A 15,148-nucleotide genomic window follows, 5' to 3' on the forward strand; every position below is an offset into this window, starting at 1 on the left:
GTATGAGCCAAGGCCCAAGGCCTATCTGCAGCTTCAGTGCATTGCCTTATAAATATATGTACATAGGCCAATACCCCTATTATTATGTTTTAATGTATTTGCATAAGTGAACACCTCTATTAATCTCTCTATCTCTGCCTTTGCTTTCTAGATCTTGCCTCTGTTTCCTTTTGCCTCCTCCTGCCCCGCCATCACTTTTCCCCTTCTTCCACCTCTTAGTGCTCCCTCTCCACTAGCTTGGTGTTGCTCTAGTACTCACAGGATCTCTACCCTCTCCTGGATGCTGGTTCTGCTTCCCTAGTTGTTCCCCTGTCCATGGCGCTGTCTGCTCACTACTACACCCTTCTCCCCACCTCCTTCTTCTCCCTCTACTTTCCGGGGCTTCCCTCCCATGGTCCAGCCCATGTACTTAGGCAACCCAGCCATGTCCTAGTCTGAACAGTAAGAAAACGTACAGTTGAAGAAAGAAAAGGGAAGCGAAAAAGATGAGAGAAAAGAAAAAGACCCAAGATAAGTACAGGTCTGTTTGCTGGTCCCCGTGGGACCCTCCCCCCTGGTCCTGGGAGGGGATCTAGGAGATGCCCCTCCTTGTCTGAAGTCCATTCTTGGGGCTCTTCAGGGGCTCTGTGCTCAGCTTTACTCTGCTGATTTGTTATGCTCCATGCCCACACTGTCTCCACACCATGTGTCCCATTATTGTCCCGTCTCCATATGCTCCAGTTAGGGGGCAATATGTCTTGAGCTGTTGGTAGTCCCACAGTCCTTTCTGTGCCCCAGCAGCTCCATGCAGGGACCTCATCCTCTGGACTTGATGTGCCCCTTTGGAGCCAACTGCCCTTTTCTCTCTTTCCTTCTTGGTTTGCTTCCATCTGGGTATGGTAGGTCGGTTCCTTGCCCCCACCAGAAGGTCTAGTGTCATTCTCTGTGGCACACACTTCCAGGGTGGGGGTCAGGCTGGTTCTGGTTGGGGCCGGACCTGTAGTTCAGTCTTTTCATGCATTCCTCCACGTGTTACGCTGACCTCCTGGTTTGGCGCGTCATGGTGGGGTCTGTATGCACGCTCCAATTCACTAGCTGTCTTAATAGATGACAATGAAAAGCCTAGAAGAAACCTACCATTTCCTCGCATTGTTTTCTCCATACTACTACAAGTGCTATGAAAATACACTATTTCTGGGTGTCAGTCACAGCTTTTAATTTTTAAAAAATTGTGCTTGATTCCATCTTGAGGTAATTCCATGTGTTGATATATATTTTTGCAAGTAGATCACCATGGCTTTCTTCCAAGGAGCCTTAGGACAGGTTCAAACCATCAACCCTACAGTTAGCAATCAAGTGCAGTAACCATTTGCACTACACGTGGGCATCTTAAAAGGAATTACTAACTATAAAACCAGGTCATTGTGGGTGAAAATTGTAACTAGAGCTCCCTAATATTTATAATGTAAGATTTTTAAAAATGGTACTAAGAACGTTGATTCTCAATCTTTCACCAACTAGAAAGTACAGAAAATGTCATCTGCCTCCTATTTTTCAAACTATTTTATTAATCCAAAAGTCAGTAACATCATGGGGCTACTTACAGTCATTAGCCCCAAAGTTCCAATGCCACCGACAGGAAGCTGCTGGAAGAGCTCTCCATGTTTCTAGCCTACAGGCAATCTTGACACTGTTGCATGTGTGTTTGTGGATCCAGCAACTCTTACTAAGAACCTGCAGAAGTTGAAGAACTGTTCTGATTATTCTCTAAAATCTCCGTCTCATTGCCATCAACAGAAAATGGTTTATTTTTAAAATGTAAGTGGCTTCTTAAAGTTAAATTTAATTTCTCATATGTGTCTAAGAGGCTCTTTCAGATTGAGAAAATACATTTAAATTCCCTGCGCCAAAAATAGTCCTATTTTCCACGGGAACATTTTCTAGAAATGGGCTCACAGAGAAAAAGATCATTCCCAACGTGTACTACAATTCACACTTAAGGGTCCCAGAATTCACTTCAGGGATGATCCTGCTCTGGTTTATGATCCGTCTCAACTCATTTAGTCTCACACAAAATCTACATAAGCCACCACCTAGAGAATGAGTCTTTGGGATTTTAAAATGCATTAAAAGCACACCACATGCTGAAATGCAGGTGTGGTCCCAAGTGTAGAGCTTCTGAATACTCACGGTCTCCAGCAGCTCTACAACTCAGCAGCATTTTGCAAGAACTGCTCTTCATGAAACAGGTCAGTTCCCCCAGAGGAAGGGCCCGGTGTCTTATCCCACAGGTACTGATCTGAAGACGGCAAGGCCACGTTATAGCACCCAACCGACATGAGGTCATTGCCAGGAGAGCAGATGGTCCCTTCCAACTAACTGAGCCCCGCTAACTCTTTAGCCCTGAGAATAAGTCTTGCATCAACTCAGCCACCACACAGCTTCCTGAATTACCCACCCAGGAAATGGCCCAGCCAGACTCTGATGTCTGGACTCACTGTAATCTGAAGCAGTAAATGTCCATTATGAAATGAGCTAAAGATTAACCAAATGAACTGCCTCCTCTGGACCCATCTGGAGTGTCAACCAAGAGTAAGATAAAGAGTCATTCCCACAGAGCACTTACACTAGATAGGGATCTGGCCATTTTCTTTGCAGTGACTTGACATCCTTGTGTTTTCCAGTGACTCTCCTATTGCAACATGTCCTAGGCACCATCCAGACAATGGCTGTTGGGACGCATCCGGATTCCAGGCATTTCACTTCCTTTAATTCCCTACAGTGCTCTCAGGATTAACCATCCAATCCTGCCCAACCCAATAAAAATCGCTCTTCCCAGTAACTGTGATAGACACCGGACTATCAACAAATCCAGGCAGAGAAAACAATGAAAAACTGAAAGCCACTGGTCACTTCCAAAAACTCTTCTGAGCAAAGAAACAACTCATTCCTTTGTTCATATATATATATACACATGTTTTTAATTTTGAAAGAAAATTTGGGGAGAGCCGGCATTCCTATTGCCGAAAGTTAGGTAGTCATTAAACAGTTAAAGAGCAGTGGTCCATGACAGAAAAGTTTACCTAATTAGAGAAATCAATCATTGATAGGTATTCACTCAACAATTTTGTTCTGAGTGAAAGATTCACCAGTACAGTGACAATGAATGTCTTCTGCAGGCCATTGCCCTGAGCCAGTGGCTTACACACCTCAGGCGCATGGTTCTCCTGAACCCTCCCCAATTCACCGGCATGCATTGTCCGAACCTCCACAGGTTCCGCAGGCAGGGGAACATGCTCCTCCTCCTCTCCACATCACCCATGCACATTCCCACCCACGTAATCAGTCTTCCGTTGACGACCCGCCCACATTTAGTAATGCAACGTTGACAACATAACAACAAGGGCTGAGATTTGAGGGATGTACCTGACTCTCTCTCCCCTCCAGTGGTGGTGGAATCTGATCAGCAAAATCAATCTTCCCTGGGTCACCCATATAGGCACTAACCTCATCCACGTTCTCAAAAGCGTTGATGACATCATATGGCAAACAGGACAGAAGGTCAATCACAAACCACGTCTTCAAGTAGTTCATGCGGATGAGTTTGGGGTCAGAAATCACTTCCCCAGCTGGTCCAACAAAGGTGGTATGAAAATTCAGCACAATGTCCACCAAGAAGATGACATCTACAATGCTATCCACCACCAGCCAGGCCACGTTGTTCTGCCTTGTTTTAAAGGAAACATTGTAAGGGACCAAGATGGCTGTGTAGAAGGTTAAGATCAAGATGATCCAGTCCCAAGTGGTCTTAAAAACACAGTAATGTAAGATGATGTGAGGAGGAGTCTTTGGTGCCTCTTGCTTGTATTGGGGAAGAATGTCAGAGCCCAGCTGGAGGACCTGCACAGAAAAATATGGTGAAGAGTTAGGATTTAATTACCAACATCTGACCAGCAGCAAATACTCATAAAATCTGTAACCGATAAGCACACATGCCCTTCTGGAGGGATTGTGAAGTCTAAGAATAAATAGATAATAGATAACAGACGTCAACGCTGTTGTTAGTCGTCATTACTCTGAATCACATTGACCTACGTGCAACAGAACGAAACCTTTCCCAGCTCTCCAACATCTTCACGATACTTGGCAGGTTGTGGCTATGGTGGCAACCCATTACCTCAAGCGTTGCCTTCGTTTTCCATTCCTCACTACCAAAGATGGTCTCTTTGGCTAGAGCTAGTCTAGCCTGATATCACATCCAAACTCAGTGAGCAAATGTCTCCTCATCCTCTCTAGGGAGCATTCTGGTTGGAAGGTGAATGTTTGTATGAGAAATATTCATGATGGAACAACAATCTATGGTGGCTTACTATGAGTGAAACACTGTACTTAACATTCATATCATCTATTATCTCACTGAATTCCAAGCACAAACTTGTTTCATTGGCCAATTACCCTATGATGTTCTAATTGAGACACTGAGGCCCAAGAGAGGTCAGCCACTTGATTCAAGCACTCTATGGACCTTCTGTGCCAGGAACTGTTTTAAGAAATGGGCGTACATGGGCAGTGAAGGACACAACAAGAGCCCGCTCCCACGGAGCACAATCCAGGAGACAGATAATCAAGATAATCTCAAATAGTGATGGAGTCAATGCAAAGGGTGCAACACAGTCAGTTGATAAAATGTGATTTGTATGGGGAACGAGGGGGGTGGTGTTTGAAGAGGAACCAGTCTGTGGAAAAAGTATCCTAGGCAGAGAGCCTAACGGAGACCATGGCCCTGGTGTGAATGACCTTGATATTTTATTTTCCGCAGGAAGAAGAAGGCCAGTGTACAGGAAGCCCACTGAGGGTTGAGGAAGGATGCCCAGTGAAGTCAAGAAGGAAGCAACGACAAGGCCACACAGGACCTACTACACCACGGGGAGGGGGAGGATTTTATACTCAGTACAACCTGGTGTAGCTACAGGGTATTAGTGAGCAAAGGAATAATGACTGTATGTGTGTTATTAAAAAATCACTCTGGCTGGTGTGCAGATAATCCATCAGAACAAAGGATTCAGAAGAAGAACAAAATTATAACAAATGATGGGAATGATGAAAAAGCGTCTCCAATGTGGGATATGTTTCTTGATATAAAGCCGCTGCATGTGATGATAGCCAGGAAGGGAAGAGAGCAATCAGAGGCACTCACTCCTGTATTTCAGGAGTCCGCCATGGTGGTTGGCCCAGACAGGCACTGGAGGACCTTTTTTAATGGAAGACTGAAAGCCAAGGTCATACAGGTAGCAAGCGTTAGAATTAGGATCCCAAATTTGATCTAGAGAATTCAAAATGCATGCAATTCCTGACTACGCCTGAATTCCCCGGGGTCGTTTAGACGGTTCAGGAGGCACACTCGGTTCAGGAATGTGTCTAGAGAAGCTCGGCTACAAGACAGAACCAAGCAACTTGTTTGAAGAACAAATTTAGGTGTTCATCTAGCAAAGCATGTACTAGACTTTTATGTTAAAAAAAACCAAATGCTGATGAAAGAAAATATTTTTAAGTGGAATGGCAAACTAATGCTTATAAATCAGAAGACTTAATATATTAAAGATGCCCACTCTCTCCAAATTAATATAAAGGTTTAGTGCCATACCTATTAAAACTCCAGCAAGGGTTTTTTGTACATTCACAGTATTATTCTAAAATGTATATGGGGAAAAGTTAAATAGCTAGAACAATTTTTAATACGAGGACTACAATGGAAAAATGTCTAACTGATTTCAAGGTTTAGTACATATAGCTACCATATTAAAGACTGTGTGATATTACAAGAAGGATAGACATATAGGTTAATATGATAATAGAAAATTATCACCAAAAGTAGGCCTACGTGAGGGTTGGTCTACCTGACTTTAGCACGTACTATATGGCCACAGTAGTCAAAACAGTGTGGTACTGGCATAATGACAGCTATTCAGACCAATGGAAAAGAGCCAAAGACACAGAAATAAAAACAGCGTACAGGCAACTGATGCTTGATAACGGCCCAAAGAATATTAAATGGGAAGCAGATGCCCTCTTCAACAAATGGTGCTGGAAAAAATGGATATCTACCTGCAGAAAAATGAAGCCAGACCCTTACCTCACTCCATGCACAAGAATAAACTCAAGGTGGATCACAGACCTTGAGATAAAACCCCAAATAATTAGGGCCATTAATGAGGGAGTTGGGACAAATCTTAGAACCTTGGCACAGGGAATACATAGGCTATCGGAAATAGGGAAGGATACAAATACAGAGGAGTCACGATTAGACAAGTGGGATATACTGAAGATAAGACACCTGTGTACATCGAAAGAATTCACCAAGAAAGTAAAAAAAGAGCCTAAAAACTGGGAAAAACATCTTTAGCAATGACACATCAGACAAAGGGCTTATTACTAAAATCTACAATACTTTGCAAGGTTACAATAAGAGAGAAACTAACTGCCCACTGAGGAGGTAGGCAAAGGACCTGAACAGAAGTTTCATTGAGTCTGAAATCCGAATGGCCAATAAACATATGAGAAAATGTTCCCAATCAATAGCCATAAGAGAAATGCAAATCAAAACAACTATGAGATACCGCCTCACACCCTCAAAGATAGCCCAATTCAAAACATCAGAAAGCAACAAGTGTTGGAGGGGTTGTGGTGAAGAGGAACTCTCATCCACTGCTGGTGGACCTGTAGGTATGCACAGCCACTATGGAAATCAATTTGGCAATTTCTAAAACAGATGGAAATTGAGCTACCATAAGACCCAGCAACCCTCCTACTGGGTATAAACCCAGAAGAGGCGAGAAACAAACCAAGGCCAGATATCTGTGCTCCAATGTTTATTGTGGCACAGTTCACAATTGCACAGAAGTGGAAACAACCCAAATTCCCATCAACACATGAATGGATTAAATAACTGTGGTACATATATAAAATGGAGTACTAGGCATCCCTAAAAAGCAGTGATGAACATATGAAGCATATCTCCTCATGAGAAGAACTGGAAGAAATTATGCTAAGTGAAGTAAGCCGAACACAAAAGGACAAGTATAACATAAGTCCGCTAAGGTAAGTTTATAAAAAATAATAAAAGAAAAATGCAAAAGGGGCACATGGAAAAAGTTACTGTACACAAACACTCCCGGGGTGAGATCCAGGTAGTATGGCAGGGGCCAGACTAAATCCAGGGGTACCTATGGAGCCAACTAAAAAGGGGGGGGGGCGAGGAGAAAAGGGGGAAAAAGTTGTGTGGCTGGGGAACAGAGCACTGAGGCATCCAAGGGGAGGGTATTGTTTGTGTCTCCACAGGGGAAAAAGGACCAGACTTAAAGCCAGTGTTCCAGGATGCGAATGCAGCATGCCAGCAAGGAGTGGGGAGCCAGTGAAGGGGCCTGGGGGCTTGGCCCCCATACCAGCTACACAGACAACTGCCCCTCCCCCCAGAAGAATTTACTTTAGAGGATGGCGCATTATTTACTTTAGAATTTACCTTAGAGGACAGCACTGAAGCTGCAGCTAGGGGAGAGGGACATGTCTCATCAGAGCAAATGGGAGCAAATGAAGGGGGAGGAAGAGAGAGTGGAGCACATCCTGGCCCACCAGGCCTGGAGGACGAGATCCCCGCTCTGAACAGCCAATGCACAGAGTGGACCATATGGCTGATACCACTATGAGACACGCCATCTCTCGCTTGCCCAGGGCCCTAAGGGGGACAACACTGGAGACTCAGTGTCAGGGCTGGCCCGGACTGACCCCGCGACACTGAGGCAAACTACTAAAGGCTTGTGGCAGAGCAACTGTGGGAGCAGAGCAGGGAGCCCTGAGGGAGTACAAAGGACAGACTCTGGGGCCAGAGCGTGGCACCCCTTCGGACCTGGCAGGAGGACACGACTAGAGTTCAAAAATCAGACCTTGATCTATTTATAGATTTTTCTTTCTTTTTAAAACTTTTTCTTTTCTTTTAATTAATCTATTCTTTTATGGGTCATTGGTATTCTTTTTTGTTGTAATTGCTATATTCTCATTCATCGCCTGTCTTACTATGCCTTGATTTTTGGTGCATATTATTATTTCTACAAATCTATCTAGATAAGATAGGCTGGATGAACAGTCTGGAGGAGAAAACAACGGGACCGATGGTTATGGGGGGATATAGGAGAGGGGGAGGCAGGGTAAGGAAGTGGTGTTGACCAACCCAGGGAAAGTGGAGCAACAAGTGACCCAAAATTAGTGGCAAGGAGGGTGTGAGAAGCCTGGTAGGGATTCAACAAGGGAAATGTAACTGAGAGAAATTACTGAAACCAAATGAAGGCTGAGCATGATAGTGGGACAAGAGGAAATAGAGGAATGAACAAGGTGACAAAGGGTATTTATAGAGGTTTAACTATAGGCATGTACATATGTAAATATATTTATATAGGATGGTAGGGAAATAGATCTAAGTGCATATATTTATAGGTTTAGTGCTAAGGCAGCAGATGGACATTGGACCTCCACTCAAGTACTTACTCAATGCAAGAACACATTGTTCTATTAAATTGGCATTCCATGATGCACACCTTCCTGACATGATCACTGGAGACAAATGGGTGCATAAGCATATGTGGTGAAGAAAGCTGGTGGTGCCTGGTTATCAAAAGATATAGCATCTGGGGTCTTAAAGACTTGAAGATAAACAAGCGGCCATCTAGCTGAGAAGCCTCAAAACCCACATGGAAGAAGCACACCAGTCTGTGTGACCACGAGGTGTAGACGGGACCAGTTTTCAGACATCAAAGAACAAAAAAGCATAATAATGGGTGCCCATCTTCCCAATATGATCACTGAAGACAAACGTGTGCATAAGCAAATGTGAAGAAAGCTGATGCTGCCGGCTATCAAAAGATATAGCGTCTGGGGTCTTAAAGGCTTGAAGATAAATAAGCGGCCATCTAGCTCAGAAGCAACAAAGCCTACATGAAATAAGCACACCAGCCTGTGTGACCACAAGCTGTCGAAGGGAGCAGGTATCAAGCTTCAAAGAACAAAAAAATCATATTTTATAAGAGGTTGAGTGCAGAGTGGAGACTCAAAGCCCATCGATAGGCAACTGGACATCTCCTTACTGAAGGGTTGTGGGGAGGAGATGAGCCAGTCAGGGTGCACGATGAAACATATAACTTTCCTCCAGTTCTTAAATGCTACCCCCCACCACCACTATCATGATCCCAATTCTACTTTACAAATCTGGCTAGACCAGAGGATGTACATTGATACAGATAGCAACTGGAAACACAGGGAATCCAGGACAGATGACATCTTCAGGACCAGTGGTGAGAGCGGTGATGCCTGGAGGGTGGAGAGAATGTGGGGCAGAAAGGAGGAACCGATTACAAGAATCTATGTATAACCTCCTTCCTAGGGGATAGACAACAGAGAAGTGGGCAAGGGGAGACGTTTGACAGTGTAACGTATGACAAAATAATAATAATTTATGAATGATGAAGGTTTCATGAAGGAGGGAGAGGGGAAAGGGAGGGGGGAAATGAGGACCTGATATTAAGGGCTTAAGTAGAAGACAAATGTTTTGAGACTGATGATGGCAACAAATGTACAAATGTGCTTGATACAATGGATGTATGTATGGATTGTGATAAGAATTGTATGAGGCCCTAATAAAATGATTTTTTTTAAAGTAGGCCCACCTGCAAAAGCAATTCAGAGGAGGAAAGATAACTTTCCAACAACTGGTGTTAGAGAAAGTATATCTATATGTAACACGTGCACACAACAGCAAAATCTCAACCAGATTTCACACAGTGAACAAAGGTTAAACTAAAAATGAATCACAGTCTTAAGTGGAAAACATAAAGCTTCTTGAGAGGAAGCATGGAAGAAAATCTTCAAGATCCAGGTCTACACAGAATGTTCCCAGACTTGACACCAGAGTACAATCCAGAAAAGGAAAAATGTGCTTTTTCTTCTCTGCAGAAAGTTCTGTTAAGAAGATGAAAGGCACACTGTGACTGGAAGAAAATATTCTGACCAGAGGATATAGACTCTGAAGCATATAAAGAGATCTCAAAACTCAACCGTTTAAAAAATAACAGTCCACTCAACATTTTGTTCACAGACTCTATAGAAGAATCCTGATCAAAAGGGCAAATGTAGAACAGAATTTCAAATTCCCAAATCCAAAGAATCTAGACCCACTGAGAATAGATGAACCCGTGAAACTATTTTGATGAAATATGCTTTAAACTGTAATCCTTAAAAGGATAGATAGATAGATAATCTCCCCGAGTCTTCATTAAACCAAACAATACTCGAATTATTAGAGAAACCTTCCTTGAATGTTAGATTATTTTAAAGGACTGTTTCTATGGGAGTAAGTAGACAACAGCAGCAAGTGGAACGGTGAGACAGGAAGCTCAGAGGGAAGGAGTCGATGCTCATGAGGAGACACACTTTGGAAGAGCAAGATGAGGATGGTCGCACACATGAAGGATGTAATCAATGTCAGTGGATTATATGTACATGAGGAAATTACTGCACTGGTGTGTGTTCTGCCGTGCATATTTTCAACAGTAAATGAAAACATTTCCTTAAAAATCCTATTTGAAAATGAGCAAATCACATGAACAGACATAAGATGATAGCTAGGAGAACACAGAGAGGGAAGAGTGAAGTTATTGAGCAGGGAAGGAAGAGGAATGGGCATGGAAAAGAACCACATACATGGATGATGTAACAGGATGTTGTTGTTGAGTTCATTTCTTGAGAAGGACTGTGTAAATATATGTAGTCTGTTTCTTTAAAAAGATATGCTACTAAATTCCTTATCCCTCAAACTTAAATAGTGGTCAGAGTGGAAAGAGAGAGAAGTAAAATTGAAATGAACTTGGAATCTTTAAGGACAAACACGTTCATTTCAAACAAACAAGAGGAGGAGAGACAAATGATAAACATGCACATGAAAAGATGTTCAATACCATTAATTTTTAGGAAGACACACACCACAAGAAGGGATCAGTACCAAGCAGGATAGCTGAAAGAAAACTAGTGGCAGTACCACGAGCCTGAGAGGACACAGATAAACTTGATCGCTCCTGCAGTGTCATGAAAATCTAAACGGACCCAGGCATCTGGAAACAAGCAAACAATGTGAAAGTTTCTCAAACAACTAACTGAAAACTCAACTGCTGTCTGTCACAGCAATTACACTCTTGGGCATTTGCCAAAGAAACGTGAAGATTGAGGCTCCTGTGCAAACCTGTACATGAATATGTATAGCAACTATCTCAATATAACTCCAAACCAGGAACAACCGAGCTATCTTTCAATGGATGAATGACTACACAAATTGTCCTATACCTGTGTTAGACAGGTTTCTCTAGAGAGACAAAACCAGATAGCTAATAATTAGATAGATAGATAGATAGATAGATAGATAGATAGATAACACAATAAATAAACAGTTAAATTATAAAGCAGTACAAATGGCTCAGTGCAACTCACTCCCGTGAGACAGTTGTGAGACACTGGCTGTCCTTCAAGTCTTCAGGGCCACCAAATAGTCCTCTGTAGAGCAATTCAGGCTATCCAGGCACAGGCAGCAAACAGCAAGGCAGGTCACCAACAGTCAGTCAGATGACAGGGTCTGACAGTCCCTAGCTCAAGAGCTGTAAATTCCAATTGTGTGGCAAAGCAGGCCTTGAAGGAACCTCAAATTACAATAACACCAGTCCACGGGTTAGGTGTCCCACAGGTAGTGTAGCTTGCAAATTGAGGCACAGAACAAGCTAGGCACACTGATCCGATGATCAAAGAGCAAGAGACAAGAAAGGCGAGGTTCACAGAGCCATTTATCTCTCTGCCCTTCAATTAATCCCACATGTGTTTATCGGCCAGGTTGGCACAATAAACTAGCTACCTCAATACCCATACCACAGAATAGTATTCAGCAACAAAGAAGACAGACTATTGCTACACACAGTGACGTGGATGAATCACCATCGAGTCATACTGTTTTTTACTGTTTTTTGATGGGGAAACAATCCCATAAGGCAGTGATTCTCAACCTGTGGGTTGCGACCACTTTGGGGGTCGCTTAAGACCAACAGAAAACACATATTTCTGATGGTCTTAGGAACCGAGACACTGCTCCTCTATCCATCTCCAGGCGGGTCCTCCCACAAGCAGATACGCCCACATACAAGTACCTGGCGTGAACACTGTTACCCATGTTACACCACGCTTCAAGGCAAAATTTCATTTATTTGTAATTAGAAATCAATATTTCACAAAATATAATTACATATTATTTTCTGATTAATCACTATGCTTTAATTATGTTCAATTTGTAACAATGGAAATCCTGCATATCAGATATTTACATGATGATTCATAACAGTTGCAAAATTAGTTATGAAATAGCAACGAAAATAATTTTATGGTTGGGGGGTCACCACCACATATGAGGAACTGTATGAAAGAGTCATGGCATTAGGAAGGTTGAGAACCACTGCCATAAGGTATACGTAATTCTATTTACATAATCTTTGAATGAAACAAATTCTAGAAATAGAAAACAGATAGGTGGTTTCCAGGGCAGGTGAGGGTGAGAGAAAGGTGGAAGAGCAGGCACCTGCGGTGACAGAAAAGCTATATACTGTGACTGTATCAATGTCAGTATCCTCATTGCATTTCACTATAGCTTTGCAGAATAATACCCTTCGGAGACATTGCGTAAAGAAAGGGTGCATGGTCTCTCTCTATTCTTTCCTATAACGTTATGTGAATCTATAAATATCTCCAATTTTTTAAAATGTCACTTGAGGGTGGATGTTCTATGAGCATCTCTGAGACTATAGTCCTGGACAGCCAGCTGGGAAGGAGAAAAGCAAAGGGGAAAGGCCGGTAGCTTATTGAGGGGGCTATTTGTACTGCTTGCAAGATACAGTCTGAGGGGCAAGACCTCAGAAAACAAACAAACCAACAAATAAAGAACCACCTGCTGGCTGCAAGCCAAATTCTCCCAGAGCGCCCTGGTTCCTGGTGAGACACCCTTGGAGGCAATGCCCTTTCAGAGAAAGATGGCCATTCCAGTCACAGTTTGCTAAAGAATCGATCGTTTTTGCTAAGTGTGCTTTCCCATTGTGCTGCCTTGCCTGAGTCAATCGAGTCTTCGTACATTACCCAAATGCCTGCTGACCATCCACTCGAAGGCGGCTGCTGTTCTTACGAAGTATGCCCCATCAGGTGGGGGGGGGGAACCACTAGGCTCGGCAAGGGGGGCTGGGGGGACTTGTGTTCAGCTTCTGTCCCTTTCGACCCCTAGCTTGGGGCCTTTTCCATTTGAACTAGGCTGGACATCTACCTCATGAAGATAGATTCTGATGCTGAGACATCTGCTTCACCAAAATGTGGCACAGTCTCTTCCCGAGTCTTTATGCTAAAGGCTACGAAAGACTCACAGAAGGTAAAACGTTTACCATCTGATTTAAGGCCTCATGCATGTCACTTTTATCTGAACTTGTTAGCAACATGAGAGGAAAAAAAAGGAGTTGATCTCTATTAGTTGCTCAGTAACTTTTCAAAATCACATTGCAGACAAATTCAACGTCACCAGACATCGCTGGAGCAAGCTCTTGGAGAAAGACAGGACATAGCCAGTCCGCTCTTCTCTGTGATCACTGGCACGTGGGCCTGTGCTTCTGTTTCCTCCGTTGGATTCATTTTGTTAGAAAGGAGCTTCAAAGGGCGGAAAACTGGCTGCAGGCTCCTCATTACAGCTCTTATCTCTCCTCGCCCCTTCCAGCGGGGCGCTCTGTCTCCCGGTGTGAATTGGCAGTTCAGGTGCTCTCTAGTGCTCTGCCTACCACATCCTGCTTTGTCCTGAGCCCCCGGAAGTGCTTGTTATTGACGGGGCCAGGAATGTTTTTCTGGAAGATGGAAAGAGACCTAGAGTTTGCCCTCAGATCTAGGGCAGTCTGGCCCAGGTCCTAGAGGAACACCAGGAAACCCAGGCTGATAGACGTTTCTCCAGCACTTTTACTCCAGAGCCCTCGATTGTATTGTTCAAATCTTCATAATCGCCCCGTCAGGGGGTCCCACAGACGGGAAAATGGTGGCTCAAAGAGGCGAGGTGACTCACCCCGAGTCATACGAAGGGTGAGGAAGCAGAGGGGCTGAGAACAGAAGCCAGTCTCCCAGCTCCCAGCCCCTGGGGCTTTTCACTAATCCATTTGGGAGGCCTGGCATACCTCTCACAGTGCATGGCCATACAGCATCACATCCCACTGCCCGCTCCGGAGAGGGGAAGGCTGACATTTGCTTATTTCAGAGATTGAGAAAACAGGCCCACACGGAGAATGATTTGTTTAGAGCTGAATGGCTCAGGACACACGTTAAGTCCAAATCCAGTTCCCTCGCCTGACAGTTGGTATTACAGCTGTTCGATGCCATCGAGTCAGCTCTGGCCCATCTTGAATTCACGTACAACAGAACGAAACACGGCCCAGTTCAGTGCCACCCTTACCATGGTTCCTGTGCCTGAGCCCATTGTGCGGCCACTGTGTCCGTCCATCTCCTTGAGGACCTGCCACTTTTTTCACTGCTCCTCTCCTTTACCAAGACTGATGCCCTTCTCCAGGGACTGGTCACTCTTGACAACATGTCCAAAATAATATGTGGCCAAGTCTGGTCGTCCTTGCCTCTAAGGAGCATTATGGCCGTACTTTTTCCAAGACAGATTTGTTTGTCCTTTGAGGAATATTCTTCAGCAGCAGCACAATTCAAATGCATCAATCCTTCTTGGACCTTCCTTATTCAGTGCCCAACTTTCACATGCATTGAAAATACCCTGGCTTGGGACAGGTGCAATTTAGTCCTCAAAGTCGTATCTTCGCTTTTCAATACTCTGAAGTCTTGTGCGGCAGATTTACCCAGTGAGACGAATGCATCATTTGATCACTGCCTGCATTGATTACGGAGCCAAGCAAGCAAACTCTGACCACTTCCGTCTTTTCTCCATTTATTATGATGTTACTTATTGGCCCAGTTGTGAGGATTTTTGTCTTCTGTACCTTACGGTGTACTTCACACTGAAAGGTTGGCATCCTTGATCTTCAACACAAATGCTTCCATTTTTCCTCACTTT

The 15,148-nt window shown here is 43.8% G+C and overlaps 1 protein-coding gene across 2 annotated transcripts in view; it reads right to left on the reverse strand.

The window, feature by feature from the left end:
- KCNH1 (potassium voltage-gated channel subfamily H member 1) overlaps positions 1 to 15,148 on the reverse strand; it is a 500,025-nt gene that overhangs the window by 373,980 nt on the left and 110,897 nt on the right. The window contains exon 6 of one of the 2 annotated variants that reach the window (XM_075540569.1): positions 3,487 to 3,879. In XM_075540569.1, the coding sequence (XP_075396684.1) occupies positions 3,487 to 3,879 (393 nt within the window). Of the gene's footprint in view, positions 1 to 3,405; positions 3,880 to 15,148 lie in introns of both variants that reach the window. The other variant, XM_075540568.1, reaches the window with a different exon arrangement.

Source organism: Tenrec ecaudatus, chromosome 1, assembly GCF_050624435.1.
Source record: "Tenrec ecaudatus isolate mTenEca1 chromosome 1, mTenEca1.hap1, whole genome shotgun sequence".
In the NCBI taxonomy this organism is placed as follows: Eukaryota; Metazoa; Chordata; class Mammalia; order Afrosoricida; family Tenrecidae; genus Tenrec; species Tenrec ecaudatus.